Source organism: Dermacentor andersoni, chromosome 5 (assembly GCF_023375885.2).
Source record: "Dermacentor andersoni chromosome 5, qqDerAnde1_hic_scaffold, whole genome shotgun sequence".
NCBI classification, from domain to species: domain Eukaryota; kingdom Metazoa; phylum Arthropoda; class Arachnida; order Ixodida; family Ixodidae; genus Dermacentor; species Dermacentor andersoni.
The window spans coordinates 125,870,309-125,887,859 of NC_092818.1; the positions used below are offsets into that span (position 1 = coordinate 125,870,309).

The 17,551-nt window shown below is 47.1% G+C and overlaps 1 protein-coding gene across 1 annotated transcript in view; it reads right to left on the bottom strand.

Annotated features, from left to right (window-relative positions):
- The window catches only part of LOC126532058 (beta-mannosidase-like), a 29,582-nt gene that overhangs the window by 10,025 nt on the left and 2,006 nt on the right, over positions 1-17,551 (bottom strand). Inside the window, exons 4-11 of the mRNA XM_055070503.1 lie at positions 16,812-17,017; positions 14,954-15,024; positions 13,617-13,825; positions 12,359-12,506; positions 11,652-11,794; positions 9,942-10,118; positions 6,743-6,825; positions 5,925-6,151 (exon numbers count right to left, since the gene is read on the bottom strand). Coding sequence (XP_054926478.1) covers positions 5,925-6,151; positions 6,743-6,825; positions 9,942-10,118; positions 11,652-11,794; positions 12,359-12,506; positions 13,617-13,825; positions 14,954-15,024; positions 16,812-17,017 — 1,264 coding nt within the window. The remainder of the gene's footprint in view (positions 1-5,924; positions 6,152-6,742; positions 6,826-9,941; positions 10,119-11,651; positions 11,795-12,358; positions 12,507-13,616; positions 13,826-14,953; positions 15,025-16,811; positions 17,018-17,551) is intronic.

The window sequence follows — 17,551 nt, forward strand, 5'->3', positions numbered from 1 at the left end:
TATCAGCTAAGGGGACGGTCCCGGATCCTATCCTGATAACGGGCTAAATTTTTTACTTGCGAGGCTTTCCTTCTTCGAAGACCCGTTTGGGCTTCCTTTGTTTACTCGTGCTGTTCTCATGTCGATCCCAACGTCTTGTTGAATTAAAGTATTTCCAGCTTAGGGATTGCAATTCGCTCGTACTTTTGGCACGTGACAGTGGTGCCACGTTGTCTCAGTCTGCGTTAAGAATAGGCTATAGGCATCTGTCAGTGATCCCACCTATTCCATCGATTAATTTCATTGTTACATTTCGTAGACCACAGCACCAAGCGCTCTTAAAACAGCGCAAACGAAATTGCCAGTACCTCCGACGTGACGCTGTCTGTATTGGAGGAATGGTGAGAAGGGGTATACGAGCGCCGATTCTGGCGCTACTTTTCGCATGGTTTCAGCAGACGGGTAGGACTGGAGGCCGAACTCACTCATGAATCGGGCAATCGGGTACGACGTCGGGTCCCAGATGTCATCATCGTATCTGTAGAAATGCACTTTACCGAAAAGAGAGACAGAAATAATACTAGTAAGAGACAGGCCACATGAGACAGAACTCTTCGCTATATGCTCAATGCTCCAAAGCATATACGGTCACAAAACCAGCGTTCGAAATGTCTTAAAGAAGTGACTGAACGCGCGAGGGAATTGCAATGACATCGTACTACACCATTGCTCCTGCTTTGTATTTTGCTCTGGTCAGCCAAACAATCAACAAAACAATTAATGTTAACGTATGCTATTTGGCGTCCCGAAACTGCACGGTTGGTTATGATGATATGCCAGGGTTCCGGATTAAGTTAGAGCTCATGGAGTTATTTAACGTGTATTTGATCCACCTGAAACCCGAAGGACCTCAACGCTTTGAAAGACGGTTCTTATTACTTACTGTCATGTTGCGAACGTGAAATACTCATCTTTGGTTTAGATAACCCTGTTTACCCACTGTAGTTGCTTAGTGGCTATGGTGTCTGGCTGCTAAGCACGAGGTCGCGGGATCGAACCCCGGCCATGGCAGCCCTATTTCGACGGGGGCGAACTGCGAAAAAAACCCGTGTACTTAGATTTAGCTGCACGTTAAAGAACCGCAGGTAATCTAAATTTACAGAGTTCCCCACTACGACGTGCCTCACAATCAGATCGTGGTCTTGGCACGTGAAACCCCATAATTTAATTAATATTTAATAACCCTCTTAGGTGCCAGAAAGAGGACCTCCGCGTTCCGGAACAACGTGAATATCTCCACGTTTGGCATGGTAAAACTATTTTGCATAAAAAGGGAAATGAAGATGCAACATTATGTGGTGAGTTGCCATGTCCGCGTTGCATATGGATTCTCATGTCATCTCGCGGTATTCGAAGCACATTTCAGGGCTGATTTTCGTGTTCCGTGATGACACAACGGCCTATGTCATATTAGTGTCAATATTCTCGAAAGCTGGTCGCAAGAATATCACTAAACCCCTAACTACATACACTTCCTCAGTCACCTCACTTTTTATTCAATATAAGTATTTCATGCAGTTGTTTCCGAATTGACATTGGAAAAACTCAGTGCCCTTCTGCTCTGTGAAGAAGGATGACCAGCGAAGCTGTGTATGTGGGTCCCTTAATGGCGAACTGCACCTCCGCTGTGGGAGGGCCCGGTATTGCACTATCTTCGGAATCGGCCCACGCATAGGGAGCGCTTAACGCCTGCTTCGCGTCCGCCGCGGGTAGGGCCGGCATTGCAAATCTTCGGGATCGGCCCACGTATGGGGAATGCTTAACGCCTGCTTCCCCTCCGCCGCGGGTAGGGCCGGCATTGCAAATCTTCGGGATCGGCCCACGTATGGGGAGTGCTTAACACCCGCTTCACCTCCGCCGCGGGTAGGGCCGGCATTGCACATCTTCGGGATCGGCCCACGTATGGGGAGTGCTTAACGCCTGCTTCGCGTCCGCCGCGGGTCGGGCCGGCATTGCACTACCTTCGGAATTGGCTCACTGCTTAAATGATATTGCGCGACATAAAAAACGACACGGACGTGAGAGAAGACTTGCGCTTGGTGTGTCGTCTTCTCTCACGTCCGTGTCGTTTTTTATGTCGCGCAATATCATTTAAGCAATGGATTACCAACTTGCCCGGAATGCTGCTCTCATTAATTGGCTCACGTATGGCAAGTTTTGTGTCTGCAGACGGACACGATCCTGGGGGAACTAGCCCTCAACAGCTTCGATGTAAAAAGATTGAAGCCTGTGTTCAATAGATGTTACGAGGGGACTCGGTATAAGTACACGTGCGTTTGGCCTTTCGCCGGCATCAAAACTGGCCCGCCGCAGCCGGGGATCCAATCCGCGACCTCATGCTCCGCATAGCAACATTACAGCCATTGAGCGAGCGTGGCGCGTAATCAATTAATGAATCGATCTATTTATGTTTTAGCAGTCCAATCGATGAGTGTTAACAAAGGGCTAAAAGGTATGCAAGTATCATGTTACGTATGATCAAGGCTTTTGCTACTTAACTAGAGGAGCACAGGGCCTTCATTCCCAACGCGGACTGGTCGCCTTTAGTTGTGCAATGGAGTGCCTTGTCAAAGTTTAAAACACGAGATTTTTTTTTTACCACAGGACATCCTGAATTGATGAACTGCAAGTACGCATATTCGCATGATGTAAAGAAGTGGACAAGAAGCACGCGGATATGTTTATCCATGAGCAAAGTGAACGCACGTATATTATTCAGGTTAATACAACCCATAACCTGCGAAAGATCTGTGAGGAAGTGTAGATATTTATTGTTTATTTAGACCTCGCGATGTCAGCTGCTAGCTTCACATTTACGATAGAGAGGTTATAGCATGAGCGAATTTTCTTGTAGAGGATGCCTGACAGCGCCAACCTTGAAAACAGGCGCGACTTGCGGTAGGTGGGGTGGTTTCCGGCGCTTCAAGGATAGAACAGCACGTGCAAAGCGGTTCAGCAAAGAATGAAACGAAAAAACAAATGTTTCGAGGTATTTAAAGGGGCCGTGCACTAGCTAACCGTTCCAGGCGAGATCAAGGTCTTGAAAAGATAAAGTTACAGGAAATAATTTGTCCATAACGCTGATTATTGAATAGAGCGTAAATAACATGAACTGTCGCTCGTGTTTTGTTTGCTTGTCGCAGTGGCCATCAGAGGTCAATCAGAACGCTGTTACTCTTCCTTAAGCCTTGAAAGCGAGAAAAGGGAGGAAGGAAAAGCAGTGAGGTTAACGAGACTGAGTCCGGTTTGCTGTCCTACACGTGGGAAGGGGGAGTGAAAGGGACAGAGAGAATATGAGTCTATGTCGCACTTTCACATGCAGTAAGCTAGGTGCAGCAAGTCTACAGTCGGGAACTGAAGTCGGTTGCCTTCAGGTGTACTGAAGAAGCAATCGAATGGGGGGGGGGGGGGGGGGGGCTTTGTGGGCTGAACTGTGAGGCCAAGCTCCCAAGACCTTTTCCACTGAAAATGATCTATCACCCAGTCGATTCAAGGCAGACTGGAGAATCTGACGTTGATTATCAGAGCGAGAACAGTGACCCAGAATATGATTGATGGTTTCTTCACACTTGCACTTAGCGCACATCAGTGAGTCCGCCATTCCAATACGATAGTTGTAGGAGTTAGTGAATGCTATTCCTACCCACAGCCGATACAGCAGTGTTTCGTGACGTTGTGAAATGTTTGCTGCTAATTTCTGTTTCAGTAATGGGCGAGGCTGTATAATTGAAGTTTAGAGTTCTGCAGCGTACGCCAGCAGCTCAACGTGATGGCACGCACGAGATTGCGAAGCTCTCTTGCAGCATTTACAATCGATGAAGGTATACGGAGTGTCGGTGCTCTAACCTGGGCATGTCTTGCAGCGTCATCGGCGAGGTGATTACCAACAATGCCACAATGTCCCGGCAGCCGCTGAAAGATTATACATATTCTCGTTCAGAAGCGCACTGGTAAATTTCGTTTATTTGGGACACCAGCTGGTCGTAATTACCACGTAGTAAACGCCGCAATCTTTGGAGGGCTGCTTTCGAATACCAACGTGTTCAATGTGTTCCACAGCAGCGCGAAGAGTGGCCAGTTTGGAACCTCTAGATGTCGTGACGTGTGAAGTCAAATTTGATGAATGTCGATTGAGATGCATGGTATAGCAAAGGAACCCGTTGAACTTTCCGAGACCGAACCGTCCGTGTAAACATACATTTGGTTAGCGTACGAGCAATGCAAAAGATAAAATATGGTCTGCTCGAGAACAGCGGCGGTCAGGCTAGCCTTCTTCGCAATTCCTGGAACGGCAAGGTACACAGGAGGCTTTGCAAGCACCACAGATGGGATGGCGTTCTTGTTGCGGGCGAGTGTCTCAGTGACCAAGAGCGCTGCATGCTTAGCCGCAACTGATCTGAGAAACGCTGCTTGGTTCTTTTCTCAGGCAAGCGAGCGAGATGCTGGTCAGGACCTCTGAATATGTGGCGACATGCGCCCGGAGTTCGTCGACCGATATGTAAGTCGTTATCAAGAGTTGCTACAGCTGAGGCACATCAAGGTATCCCCAGACATGTTCGAAGGGCTTGTCCTTGAATGCTCTGTAGAACACGGTTGTTAGTTTTGCTAGCATTGGACACCACTTGAGTGCTATATCACAAGTATCCTAGGAAGAGCGTCCTGTGTAGTTGAAGCATAGATGGTATGGATGTGCCCCACGTTTTACCGGCAAGAAACCTTAGTATATTGGTGATAGAGGTTAGCCTCTAAATGTATGAGATGTGGGGGCTCCATGAAAGGTCTCTGTCGATAGTAACTCCTAGGAATCGGTGAGATTTTGTGTATGAAATTGTTTGGTGGTCAATAGAAAGGGGGGTACCAGGTCATGTGCTTGTGGGTAAAAGCGACCAACGCGCACTTCTCGGTCGAAATGCTTAGGTCTTGAGCACGCAGGTACGACGATGTCAGGGTCATGGCTCTTTGGAGCCGCGCACGCACCTGGGGACGTGTAACTGCCGATACACATATGCATGTGTCGTAAGCATAAATGGAAAGGTTGACTGTATGTTGTAGAACCTCGGCAAGTCCAATGATTGCAAGGTTGAACAAAGTGGGGCTAAAAACCACGCCCTGCGGTACGTCACGGCCATCTGAACTTTGCACAAAGAAGGATATGTTCAATAGCTCCAAATCCACCGAAACATTCGCGGACCAATTCCATTATTTTATAGCGCACCAACAATGGCTTCATGCGCTACATTATCATAGGCGCCTTTCAAATCAAGTTAAAGTGCAACCGATATACCTTTGAAGGGTTTTTCTCGTTGGACAGACGTCACGAGATCAATTTCGTTGTCCACAGAGGAGCGGCATCTTCTAAACCCATCCATGGCCTCAGGGTATATGTTGTGGCACTCAAGATGCCACTCGAGGCGTGTAAGAGCAATTCTTTCCAAGACCTTCCCAACGCAGCGGGACAGCGCAATGGGTCGGTAAAATGCTAGGTCAAAAGCGAATTTCCAGGCTTCAGGAGTGGTATCAAGTGGCTGGATTGCTTTAGCATGTATATAATACTGTTTAGCTCAAGCAGGCTCAGGTGACTGTTTGTAACCGTTCTCTTTCTAAAGGCATGCCAATATAAATCCACCTCCTGATTACAACTTGCAATGCATAACCAAAACTATCGACGGTGCGTGTTGCGGGGCACCGACGCAGTGCAATCTCGGTAAACAGAAAAGCGCACAAAAAACGCAGTGCCCACACTCACATGCGGACAAACACACACGCACATACCGAAGCATGCGCCCGGCGCTTGCACGCGGCGAGTGCTGCACGTATACCCGTAACGAGGAGCCGCAATGTCCCGAGAACAGGGAAGACAGAAAGCAACAAACTATTGCACTTACTGTCACCATAGTTTGCACTGTTTGGCGGACCTCGCGGCCAGATGTCTTCTTCATTCAAGGTCAAGTTTTTAGGAATTGAAGTGTTGAGAAACGCAGGGTTCCCGGCCCTGCCGTTGCTGGGAGATGAAGAGAGGAACGGGCGCGACGTCTCCTCTCTGTCAATGACTCTCTTTACGGTGTACACGTACAGCTTTCGATAGTCGTCCAAAACGCTGGACAGGTATCCCCTGTTAAACGGACAAGAAAGGAAGCAAAAACTAAAACAAAATATTGCCTTTTAAAGATCATCCACCCACCGTGGTTGCTTAGTGGCTATGGTGTTGGGCTACTAAGCATGAGGTCGCCGGAGCTTAGAGTTATGTGCGTGTTTAAGTTCCATTACGGCGTGCTTACAAAATCAGATCATAGTTTTGGCACGTAAAACCCCATAATTTTTTTTCTTTAAGTTCCACCAGTTTCTAATGCAAGAGCAATCTTCTTGGCTGGTTCTGCAACGTCGGCACTTTTGGTGCGCTAAACGTTGACATACTTCATTGCAGTTAGACAGCATTGAAACTCCTTTAGAGCCATTTCAACAGCAGTGAGCGTCATTGCTGTCAAGGTATCGCTTTTTTTATATTTCAAGCGTTAATAAATCACTCTCATAAAGCCATCAGAGAAAATACATGGGATGCTCCGATCACGTGTGCTACTCTGTACCCCAGGTGAATATCGCGATGATTTAAGCCACGATGTCGCCCAAAGCCTTTCATAAATTCCATTGCATGTTGAGAAGCAGGTCAGACGTAACCTGACTGAGTCCAAGAGCTATTGCTTACCACTGGTCATCGTAGATGCCATTTTCATTCTCGTTGTTGCCAACCCATACAATCAGAGAGGGATGGCGTTGAAGACGACGAACCTGTGCAGAAGTTCAAATTTTTTTATCACTGTTTATACCTCCCGTCATATCCGAAATGAACGCTACGTAGAAACATAAAGCCGGGGAATATTAGTAACATGTTTCTTCACTACCATGAGAATCACCTTGACCTTTATTACCCACGTTTTTATTTTCTTTCGTTTTATGACTCTCGCAATCGCTCAATATTTTTTCTTCGGTGCCAGGGGGTAGGCGCGAACCACAAAAGGCACAGCGGCATTGAACCACATTTTTTGTGTCCGAGAACGTCGCAGCTGTCAAGTTACAAGCCTTAATTTTAATAAAGGAGGGCCTTTTTGCAGGTAGTACAGGTCCCCTGTATACGATGGAAGAACTATTGAAAAGTTCGTCCTCGTAACGCGGCCCTTGGAATGCCGAAGCACGCTTTCTACGCTATCACATGTTGCCGAAGAAACAGGGCGCCGTGTGTGTGTGGGTGTGTTCCCTCTTCGTCCACCGTCGTTGTCGCGCCTTCACTTCAGATGATGGTTTATGTGGTTTCGCGTGCTGAAACTGTGATCTGATTATTGGGCAAGCCATAGAGGTGAAGTCCCGAAAAATGTTGACTACCAGGGGCTTCTTACACGCATTGAATGCACGGTACGTGAACTTTTTTTTTCTTTTTTTTTTTTGCGTTAAGCGCCCAGCGGAATGTGGCCGCCGCAGCTGGAATCAAACCCGCGACCTGACCTGACTGGCCAGATAACTGTGCGCTATTGTAAAACGCCGGCGTTGAATGCGAAGATAGTGTCAAAACGATCTTTTTAACGTCCCTTTAAGGGTTCTTTTCTTTTTTTCTTTTTCAAACGTTTTTTTATCCTGCGCCACCATGCGATCGTGTCATATCGTCGTGATTTTTGCAAAAGGGAAATTCAGAAAGCGAAAAGTCAACCTTTAGCTAAAATAAACAATCAGAGTTAGAGAACCGCCTCCCATTTCATCCAGATTGATTGTTTCCGCCATGGATCGGTCTTGGCACAAACAACAATTTTAGCTCCGCCCTGTCCTGCCCTGGCAAATAAAATGCGTGAAAGGAATTCGGGGACATCAATACAAGATTCCTCATTCCTGTGGCATTTTCGGATGGTCGTTCGAGAGCGCCACTCCCAGAAGACCGATTTTGTTCGGATGCTCAAAAAGGAACACTCCGGCCACATTCGGGTGGTTGTCTTTCCGATCGCCTGGCTTCATATCTGAGCGCCGAGTGGGGCGCTGCCAGTACTTTTCGTCGGAGCAGCCCAGAAATCTTGCCGCGTTCCGGTCACGTGATCCCGCCCTACCTCGTGGTTGCGCACGTGAAGAGGGATTCTCGCTTTGTGTGCGGCGCGGAAGATTATCATCGGCAGCGGCCCTGGCTGCGTTACAACGCTAACCTGAGCGATCACGTTCGTCCCTCTCACTACTCCGAAAAACAGCCGGAGGAGGAGGAGGAAAAACTTTATTTGCTCTAATTGGTTATAAATTAGCGGTGGCAGATGCGGTCGGCCGTCTTCACGGTCTTCTTCCCCATCTGCGCAGGGTCGACGCCCCTATTCCAGGGCACCACTGAGGGTGGCTACTCGGCGAGCGTGCCTTACTAGTCCATGCTGGACTTTCGGGTCGCTGCTGGCGAGCACCCTCTCCCACTGCTCCGCACTCGGGTCTTTTATTTGAAGGAATTGTTGATTCTGAACGCATTCCCATGTAATGTGATATAAGGTGGGCTTGGCGCCGCACCAGGGGCAAATGTCTCTATACTGGGTGGGAAACATCTTGCTTAGTGTGTTTAGGTTTGGATATGTTCCTGTTTGCAGCCTCCTCCAAGAGGTTGCTTCATGCTGATTTAGGCTGTTGTGGGGTGGAGGGTATTTGATTCGGACCCCCTTATAGTAATTCAAAATGTCTGAGTAGCTTGGGTTGACTGATATGGGTTCCTCAGGGTCGGTGCTTGTGGCCGCTCGGTTTGTGTGCTCTCGAGCTGCCTTGTCCGCCCTTAGGTTCCCTTCTATTCCAGCGTGTCCCGGTACCCAGAAAATTGTATGCCTGACTTTGTTGTGCTCGGTAACGGAAGCTGAGGAAATAGCCGTAGCGGCAGTGGAGGGCTACCGATCCGAAAGGTCTTTAACAATACTCACCGACTCGCAAACTACGTGTCGGAATAGGACGCAGAGCGCTTCACATCCTCCGCTCCTGCAGGGCTAACAACAAAGTCAGGCATACAAAAACAGCCGGCTGTTCTATTGGCGCTGGGTATCTCCTACTTGGATTCGGAGCGCTTCCGGAATCGGGGAGCTCAGATTCAGAGGAGAGCAGCGACTATCCGAGGATGTGACAAGTGTAAGTTATAGTGCCTGTGGTGTTGGGCTGCTAAGTACGAGGTCACGGGATCGAATCCCGGCCGCGGAGGCCACATTTCGATGCGGGCGAAATGCGAAAATACCGGTGTAGTTAAATTTAGGTGCACGTTAAAGAACGCCAGGTGGTATAAATTATTCCGTGCATGCCTCATAATCAGATCGTGATTTTCGCACGTAAAACCCCATAATTATTTTTGTGCGTGTGTGACATCGGGCGCATCCAGCGACAAGTCAAGCGCATGGAAACACTTCCTTCCTTCGCTCCTTGCTCACATCTTCGTTTTATCAATCCGCCTCCTTGAGTCCTCCAATACTTTGCATGTGCACCGCTAGTGCAATACTAGTGATCAGCCATATGTACGATCTAGCGTCAGAATGTGGCACGGATGCAGGTCAAGGAAGTTGATACGCGGGCACTTGCCTCAGTGCAGCCTGCTGTGCGGGTTCATAACCGTGAAATGAAATCCCCTTGGCCTTATCTGCAGTAACCTTCAGTTCGTATTTCTACGTGACCATTCAAGCTTCAATTCTTTGACATACAATCACTGTGAGAAATCACTCTAAAGTGCTAAGCTGTCATCGTTCCCCGTTTCTCAAGAATAAGGCTGCCCTTGACCAAATTGCGTCCACTGAACTTGCAATTGCAAAACTTGGCCATATGGTTTGCGATGTGGCACTCACGAACTTCCAAAATGCACAACATGCGTGATTGCCTATGAAGCAGAAAGCCCTGCAAAGCCACTCTGACGGCGCACCTACCTGTTGGCGCACTTCAACGGCAACACTGCGAAGAAAGGCTTCGTCTGCGGGATAGTGGCTGACACAGAACATCAGGTCCTGCCAGATCATAATTCCAAGTTCGTCGGCGAGGTCGTAGAAGTAATCTGACTCGTAGATACCACCGCCCCATACACGAATCATATTCATATTGGCATCCTGCATATATATATATTTTTTTTCACTGCACCATTTTTGTGCAGCTCCGAACACCTATGAATACCACAAAAATCTCACTATCATAGCCAATCTGCGTAATAGATGTGGCAGGGATCCTGTCATTGTATTAGTCGCAGTAAATGTTTTTATCTAGAAGACTACAGGGCTAATATCTTAAGTGAAGAAAGGAAACTTCAGCTGCACTGCGGCACGAACAGTTGGTCAGGGGCTGAGCTGGCAACGCTTATTGTTCAAATGCGTATATAAAAAGAAACACGCATGAAGTTAGATTGGACATAAGCGCTATATTGTTCTTCCCAATCTCTGACAGCTAATTTTAGCGAAAAGAAGAAGCCTCTCAAGTAACTTCACCCACCAATTGCAACATGCAGTTTAGCTATAAGTTGCATACCGTGCACCTGCATTATTTAAAAAAAAACATGCCAGTATCCAGTTGCCCATACATCTTCTTCCCCATCGTGAATAAGTAAATGTAACGCAGAAGTCTATCTTTCAAGTTACTTTCGCATTTTCAAGAGCTCCTTTTAAAGTTATATACCACAGACAACCTGCAAACAAAAAACAGTATTTTTTTTTCGCTAGACTGCAGTTTCAAATGAAGGTAACTTTTATTTTACTGCAAAATTATGGAGATTGCGTTTGTCCGTTTGGTCGCGGCGCCATAGCGCAGCGCATTTTCGACATAGGGGCCGCATCGCGACGAAGTCGCTTTCGAACTTCGCGCGCGCGGGCCACCGCTTTCCTTCTCTCTCTTTCCTCCGAGGGTGCCATCAGCAGGGCAACCGTAAAGCACTTGCTGCTCCCCCCCCCCCCCCCTACGGACCCGGGGTTCATCCAGTTGGTCTGCTTGGGTGGCAACTCGCGTGCCCTCTCTCTCTCTCTGCGGCTCGAGCCGACCGGGGAGCGGGGTCGCGCGGCGTGAAGCTCTCGGACGGCGAAACTGTGCGTACTGAATTCCGATTCAAAACACGCGAGTCAGCCCTCTGGCTGGTCGACTCCACCGAGGATCCTCGACTCGAGGCAGGTGCACAGCTATTCGCTGCTCCTGTTCTGGAGGCAACGCCAAAGATCACTTCACGTGCGCGGTCGTAATGCGCCGGGTCGCCCTCGGAGTCTACATCGAGCTGAAGAAACCTCGCCCTGGTAGCACGGTCGTCGGGCACCATCCTCCCGTATTGTGGCGTGTTACGGCGTTGCCTGGTACTCAGTGCCACCCTTAATTTGCGACAGTGCTTCGGTTCACGTGCACCACGCATATAGGGTGTAACAGTTAGTCAACGCCAAGGTGATCGTCTAATACGCGTCTTCCTTGTACCCTGGGCCTTCTCCTCCTTGCGTAGCTCTGTCTCGCTCTCAGTGGAGACTGAGCGATCGTCCGCCTCGCGCACACCCAACACACGCGGCTGAGCGGATCGTCTCACTGAGGGGCTCGGACCCTTTGACCCTCGCGGTTGTCTAGGTGACACCCGATGCAGCACCGCGAGACGGTGACCAGAAGCTGTATGAACGCACCTTGGCGGACTGCAGCAGCTCTCTGACGTATTCTTCCGTAACCCTTTCCGGAAAGATGTCCGCTGGGATCCAGTTGCTACCTTTGGCGAATATTGGCACATCGTTGATACTAAAGTAGAACTTAGCGCCGTCATCGACTCCGTCTAGGACGCAAGCATTGAAAGAAAGAAAGAGTGTGAAATCCTTTGAATCATTCTACATAAATATATATATATAAACAGACGAAATGGTTGGGGTGGGGGGGGGGGGGAGGTGTCGAAGAGGGCACATGTTAGCCTTATAGGACCTTTTTTGTGGTAGCGACTTATCTTTATTGATGCATTCAACAAATGGACTCAACTGTTTATTTTGATAATGCACAAATATTATAGCACTATACGGCACGTTGCACGGTTGTTAATTCACGATTAACTTTATAATGTGAAGCAGCGTGAATATTGTCACGCCAACGCAGAAATATTTAATAAATCTGACTTCAATGTTCTTGATATGTGTCTTGCCCAAGAACAAGTTCTCTTGATCGCTTCCTACAATTCCCAACACGAGAAAGCGATACAAAAATAATTAACCGTGATGAGCACTGTAGTTTTGGCACAAAGCGAACGCTAAAAAAAAGCACCTGTAGGCGGTGGATGGCACAAACTACGAAACACTAAAGTAGTGTTCTTTTAACAGACGATGAGTTATATATGTTGGAGGTCTTTTACCTATAGCATCTTCCTGGAGTTCAACAGTTCGAAACCCAAATTTGATCATCTTGTCGCACAGTTCGTCGTCGATAGACATAGTCACGTTGAGCTGGTACAGCTTCTGACTTCCGTAGCCAGTCGGCCACCAACGATCTATTTCTATAGCCTAGAGAAGCAGGAGATCACAATTTAGCTGCTCAGTATCAAGAACGCTATCATGAATCATAACCACTGTGTTCATATAAAAATGGTTTCATTAGCAGCATTTTTCCATGCATTTTAAACCGGTAATGGCGGTTCTGATTCAGCGCGCAATGGTCGGCGTTTTGACGGCAGAAGAGGTGTTCCTCCATTCCAACCACAGAAAACGCCGTATACATGTCCGCATGTATCATACGCGTAAATAATTCAAAGCGTTACTCATTACGATATTTCGATTAAAAAAAAAGTAAATCATTTTGGTCACCCAATGAAACCGTTTTATGTACATTGCTTACCGTTTCAATAAATGTATGCGTGGACTCCCTCGTTGCTTTTGACTGTTTTGGGCGCCACGCCCAATATAATTTCCACCGCGTAACAGATGACACAACAACACTTTGCGCGTCATTTCCACAATATGGGCCTTCTTTCAGTAGATTATTAGTACTTCGTTTACGTTTCTTGCTCCGTCATCTCACCGATAAAAACAAGCTTATAGCGAATTTGATCACACTCGGTCGATGGCTTGATGTCGGCTTGATATAGGGTCTCTCGATTTTGCGCGCAGTTACATCAAGTTGACTTCAAGACACCGCATGCATTTCTACAACCACTTCCACGCAATGCGAAACAACCCTAGTGCTCTTCATTGGTCCTTATCCCTAACGAACACCCATGCCGGCGACACTCCTATGTTGCCGTATTATTAGCACAACAGCATTTTCTTCGTGCAGTCGTACTCGGGCGCCTACCGCAAGCTGATATTTGTGCTGGCCCTGGTATGTCTATGAGCATGGTCGCAAACACAACAAAATAAAATAGGAAGATATGTGCTACCTCGCAAAGCCACCACTCTACATCCAATGTAGCTGTTATCGCGATCATGCAAGCAAACTACTCTCTGCAAAGATAATTTCTCAAAAAGGTTTTCTAGGTAATTATGAACTATGGGAAAAAGTAGCTGCAGCAAGATGGTATTATGCATTCCGCCGCAAAAACAGAGCAACTTCACGCCAACGCACAAGATTTCAGCAGGATAAAAGAACGGTGAGAACAAAGCCTGAAAAGGACTCACCTGCGGAACGACCACGGAAATTTTCACCTCTCCACTAAGCTCTTCAAATGATTCCCTGCGAGTTCTCAGCTTCTTGAGGATAACTGTTTTACTGCCCAAAAGGATGTCGCCCAGGCTGATAAAGATGGTCCCGTATTTTGGTGCACGTGGTGATAGCTTGAAGAACACGCCGACGTTGATGACCCATCTGAGCCCTCCGTACGCCGTGCCTGTAGTGAACAAGCAAGAAGAGGTAAAGTATCATCATCCTCGTAATCGACATTATGCATATTTAGACACGACATCTGATGCTGTGTGCCACTATCAAAAAAGCCAAAACGTGGTCTGACGGGAATTGTGCACTGCGCGCTCGGCAGTAATCGCATTACAACTTTAGGCTAATACGGAGTAATTAGTGATAAGTAACGGTATGCTCTTTACACGCAAAGTCTATAAGTAGATACGAGTACACAGACGCATATACAGCTACGGAGAGTTTGCAGATGTTACACACAGGAAGTGTTTAAGTACACGCAATGAATGTCAAACATTAAATAAGTAAACAAGAAATGGGTATGTTCCAAAAACATATATAAACTATTACTTAACACAAACTTTTCCCACGTAGGCGCAAATCAAGTACAGAAACTAATATAAATAATTAACGACTAATTAGCGCGTACTTCGATGCTGGGAGCGACAAACTCGACGCGTAATCTTAATGAGGTTGTATAAATTTGCCTGGTTAGACATTACGAGATTACTTTATGATAGATGTTAACAATATCGCGTACGAACCGACAAGGCGGTAAGTGTTCACGTGTTTGTAGTAAAGAAAAACGAATACTAGTATATACTAGTATTCCAAAAACGAATACTAGTATATACTAGTTTTCGTTTTTCTTTGCTACAAACACGTGAACACTTACTGCCTTGTCGGTTCGTACGCAATATTGTTAAAATCTATCATCTATAGACTACTAGCTTTCGAGCGAAGCTCTTACGAAGGATTAGCGCTCAGCCGCAGCTTATTACAAAGCGTATATACGTATATTCTTTTCGTATATGTTCCTTTATCTGCACCTTACCTTTGAAGCGCGTGTCAGCATGCCGAAATCAGAGTTTAAGGAATGTTGTTTATTACTTCGTTATTATAGTTCATCCCTATACTTTCACACCCCTTTTTCGTATCTCCAGTGAAGAGTAGTAGCAGACTGGAGCGCATGAGCTTAGGTCGAGTTCTGTGAATTTCCTGTAAATAGCATTACTCTCTGTCTCGCTCTCTTGTTGCTGCTAACGGTAGTTTTCAGGGGAAGTGCGTTATTGCGCTTCTGCCGTGGGTCACGCAGTAAACTCACGTTGTGGTGTCGTTGACACAGTTACGTCTCGAATAACCGCTCTGTTGTAGGCCTCTAATTCAATCGTTTTCCTGCCGAAGAAACGAATAAAATTCAAGGGTCAGCCAGTCGATCACCGGACTACAACATATTATTACCTATTTAAAGCGTTTAGCGTATCTCCCAAACAAGGATCAACAAAACCTCTAACGCACTCCTAGAAATCACGATGGAATTTATTAAAGGAGACACTTGAGTAGATGATATCACAATGGTGCTTACAGCCAGTCGCGTTAGCCCAATGACTAGGGCGTTGTGCTTCTGAGCACGAGGTCACATGTTTGGTCCCTGCCATGGCGGCCGTATTTCGATGGAACCTGAAGTGTCGTACAGACCCCGACTCATGCCAGGACTACAAGTAGAAACAGGGTTTCTTCCAGAGACATCTGGTCGTCGTATTCTTCAGCTCGTGGATGCACGTGCCGTGCCGATGCGCGTATGCACAGCTCTGCAGTTGGCTCGATACGGCAGAACCGAATTGCAAAAACTCTCGTGCAGCTATATAGGTACACGTTAAAGAAACGTAGGTGGTCAAAATTAAAACCCGCAGTCCCCCACTACGGCGTGCGCCTTATAATCAGATCGTTATTCAGGCACGTAAAACCCCAGAATTAATTTTTTAATGGTGCTTCCGGTGTACTCACTCATTCAATCATATTAGAAGGACATCTAATTTGACTTCTGCTAGAGACCTTTCTTGCTTCATGTGTGCTTTCGGTATAGATGCTTCAATTTTTTCGTTTTCTCCTATACTCCGTTCCATACATAGTAGTCAACGCTGCGGAAGCTACGCAAGAAGTTCGGTCAAGAAAAATTAACTCTCCGCGCCTATGCTTCGCTGCGCGCCATCAGCGTTCGCTCGCACGGGAGGCTCCTCGCGACGGGTTGCAAATAAAAAACCCGAAGACAGCAACAAAAATAAAGATGACCTAAAACAAGACATTAGCAGCCGTGTAACACAGTGTGTTTATTTCCAAGGATTAAAACTTGATTCATTCAATATTTGGCCTATATAAACAACAGTTGCGCACAGGTGCGGTCACAAAACACCGAACCATATCTAAGTGCGAGCGAAACCGCTGCAAGAAGTCGCTCTAGCCTCCACAGCGTTGATTGCTGTGCATGGAACGGAATATAGTCACAAGTACCTTGTCATGGTCACCATGCTCATTTGTTTGTTGCTTACTTTTTCCCAAGTGCTCATAGATATTTCAACAGAGGGTTAGAATAATCATACACGCATATGGTATGCTATTGATTCCTAGAAAAGAGTGACGCGTGACATATCTTGCTTATTTCTAAAAAAAAAGAATAAACATCGTACTATGACTAAGCTTTTAAGCTGCGAGCCGGCTTGGTCGTCCTTGGCAAATTTAGTCTCGTTCTCTTGGTACAATGAAGTACCGCAGCTCTGCGGTGACGGTGCATCTAGTCAAGAAAAAAAAGCCTTCACTGCCTCTGCAGTGCGTGAAAGCAACAGTGGCGTCGCCAAGTATTGTACGGAGCATAGCAATGAAGTGGCAGAATAGAGACGCATGCGCTGCGGGAGACAATCAACCAGCTCTGCCGCGAGCAAGCGACCTCGCCCTCGTCTCTTTCGGTGCAATTTCGACGCCCCTGGCAAAGCCCGCCTCGAAAAAAGTAAAAACCGAGTCATAGAAACGTCCCTCCCCTACTCTGACGCATTTAACCTTGTTTCGGGCTTCAATGCATTCTGTGACTTCGTTACAGCGAGGTATTGTGCACGTCGCATGAGAAATCTGAAAGGGCGCAACAGTATAAGATTTTGCTTAGCGTACACTGTGCGATGTGCACTAACCAAATTCCTGTGGAGGGGAACGACGGCCCCCAGTCCCAGCTGAACGAGCAGGGCATCTTGCGGATCAAGTTCACGTGGCAATGTCCCCTCTGAATAGGTGGAGGACACAGTGGCAATACGGGACGTGACTCTCTGATTCGTTCCTCGTGCTCACTAAGGGCGTACAACACCGGTGACTGGCAGCTCACCACGATGCTGTTGTTCCTCTGCGTTTGCGGGTCGAAAAAAGCACGATGCGTTGACTGCATGAACAATTTTGGGCTGGCTCGTTGTGCAACATCTTCCCTCGTAAAGTGAGTAACGGGTGGGGGAGCCAGAATGATAGGCGAAGACAGCCGCTTCTGTTTTCAGTAAGATATCGCTAGAGAGTTATAACTTTAGTACGTTAACCAATGAACATCGCTTGTCTTCATTCATTCCGCCATTGCCATCCCGTTTCTCAATCTGACACTCAAGAGGCTTCGATTTAACAGAAGGAGAAAAAAAAACAATCGCACTCATCAGGTCTCCCTGAATTGGTTAACACGAGCTGTGAATCTTCAGCTGTAAGCCGTTAACAAACGAAAACGTTAAATACCCCGCAAACGTTCCCATACTTAAAGTGCATCATGCTTCTTTGTGCATGAGACAAGTCAGCGGTACGTCCCTATACAGGAACCCCCTCAGACGATTCAGGAACATCCGTTGGTTATAGGTTCAGCGAAACTTAGTGCAATAGCAAACACTGATCGATCAAGTAA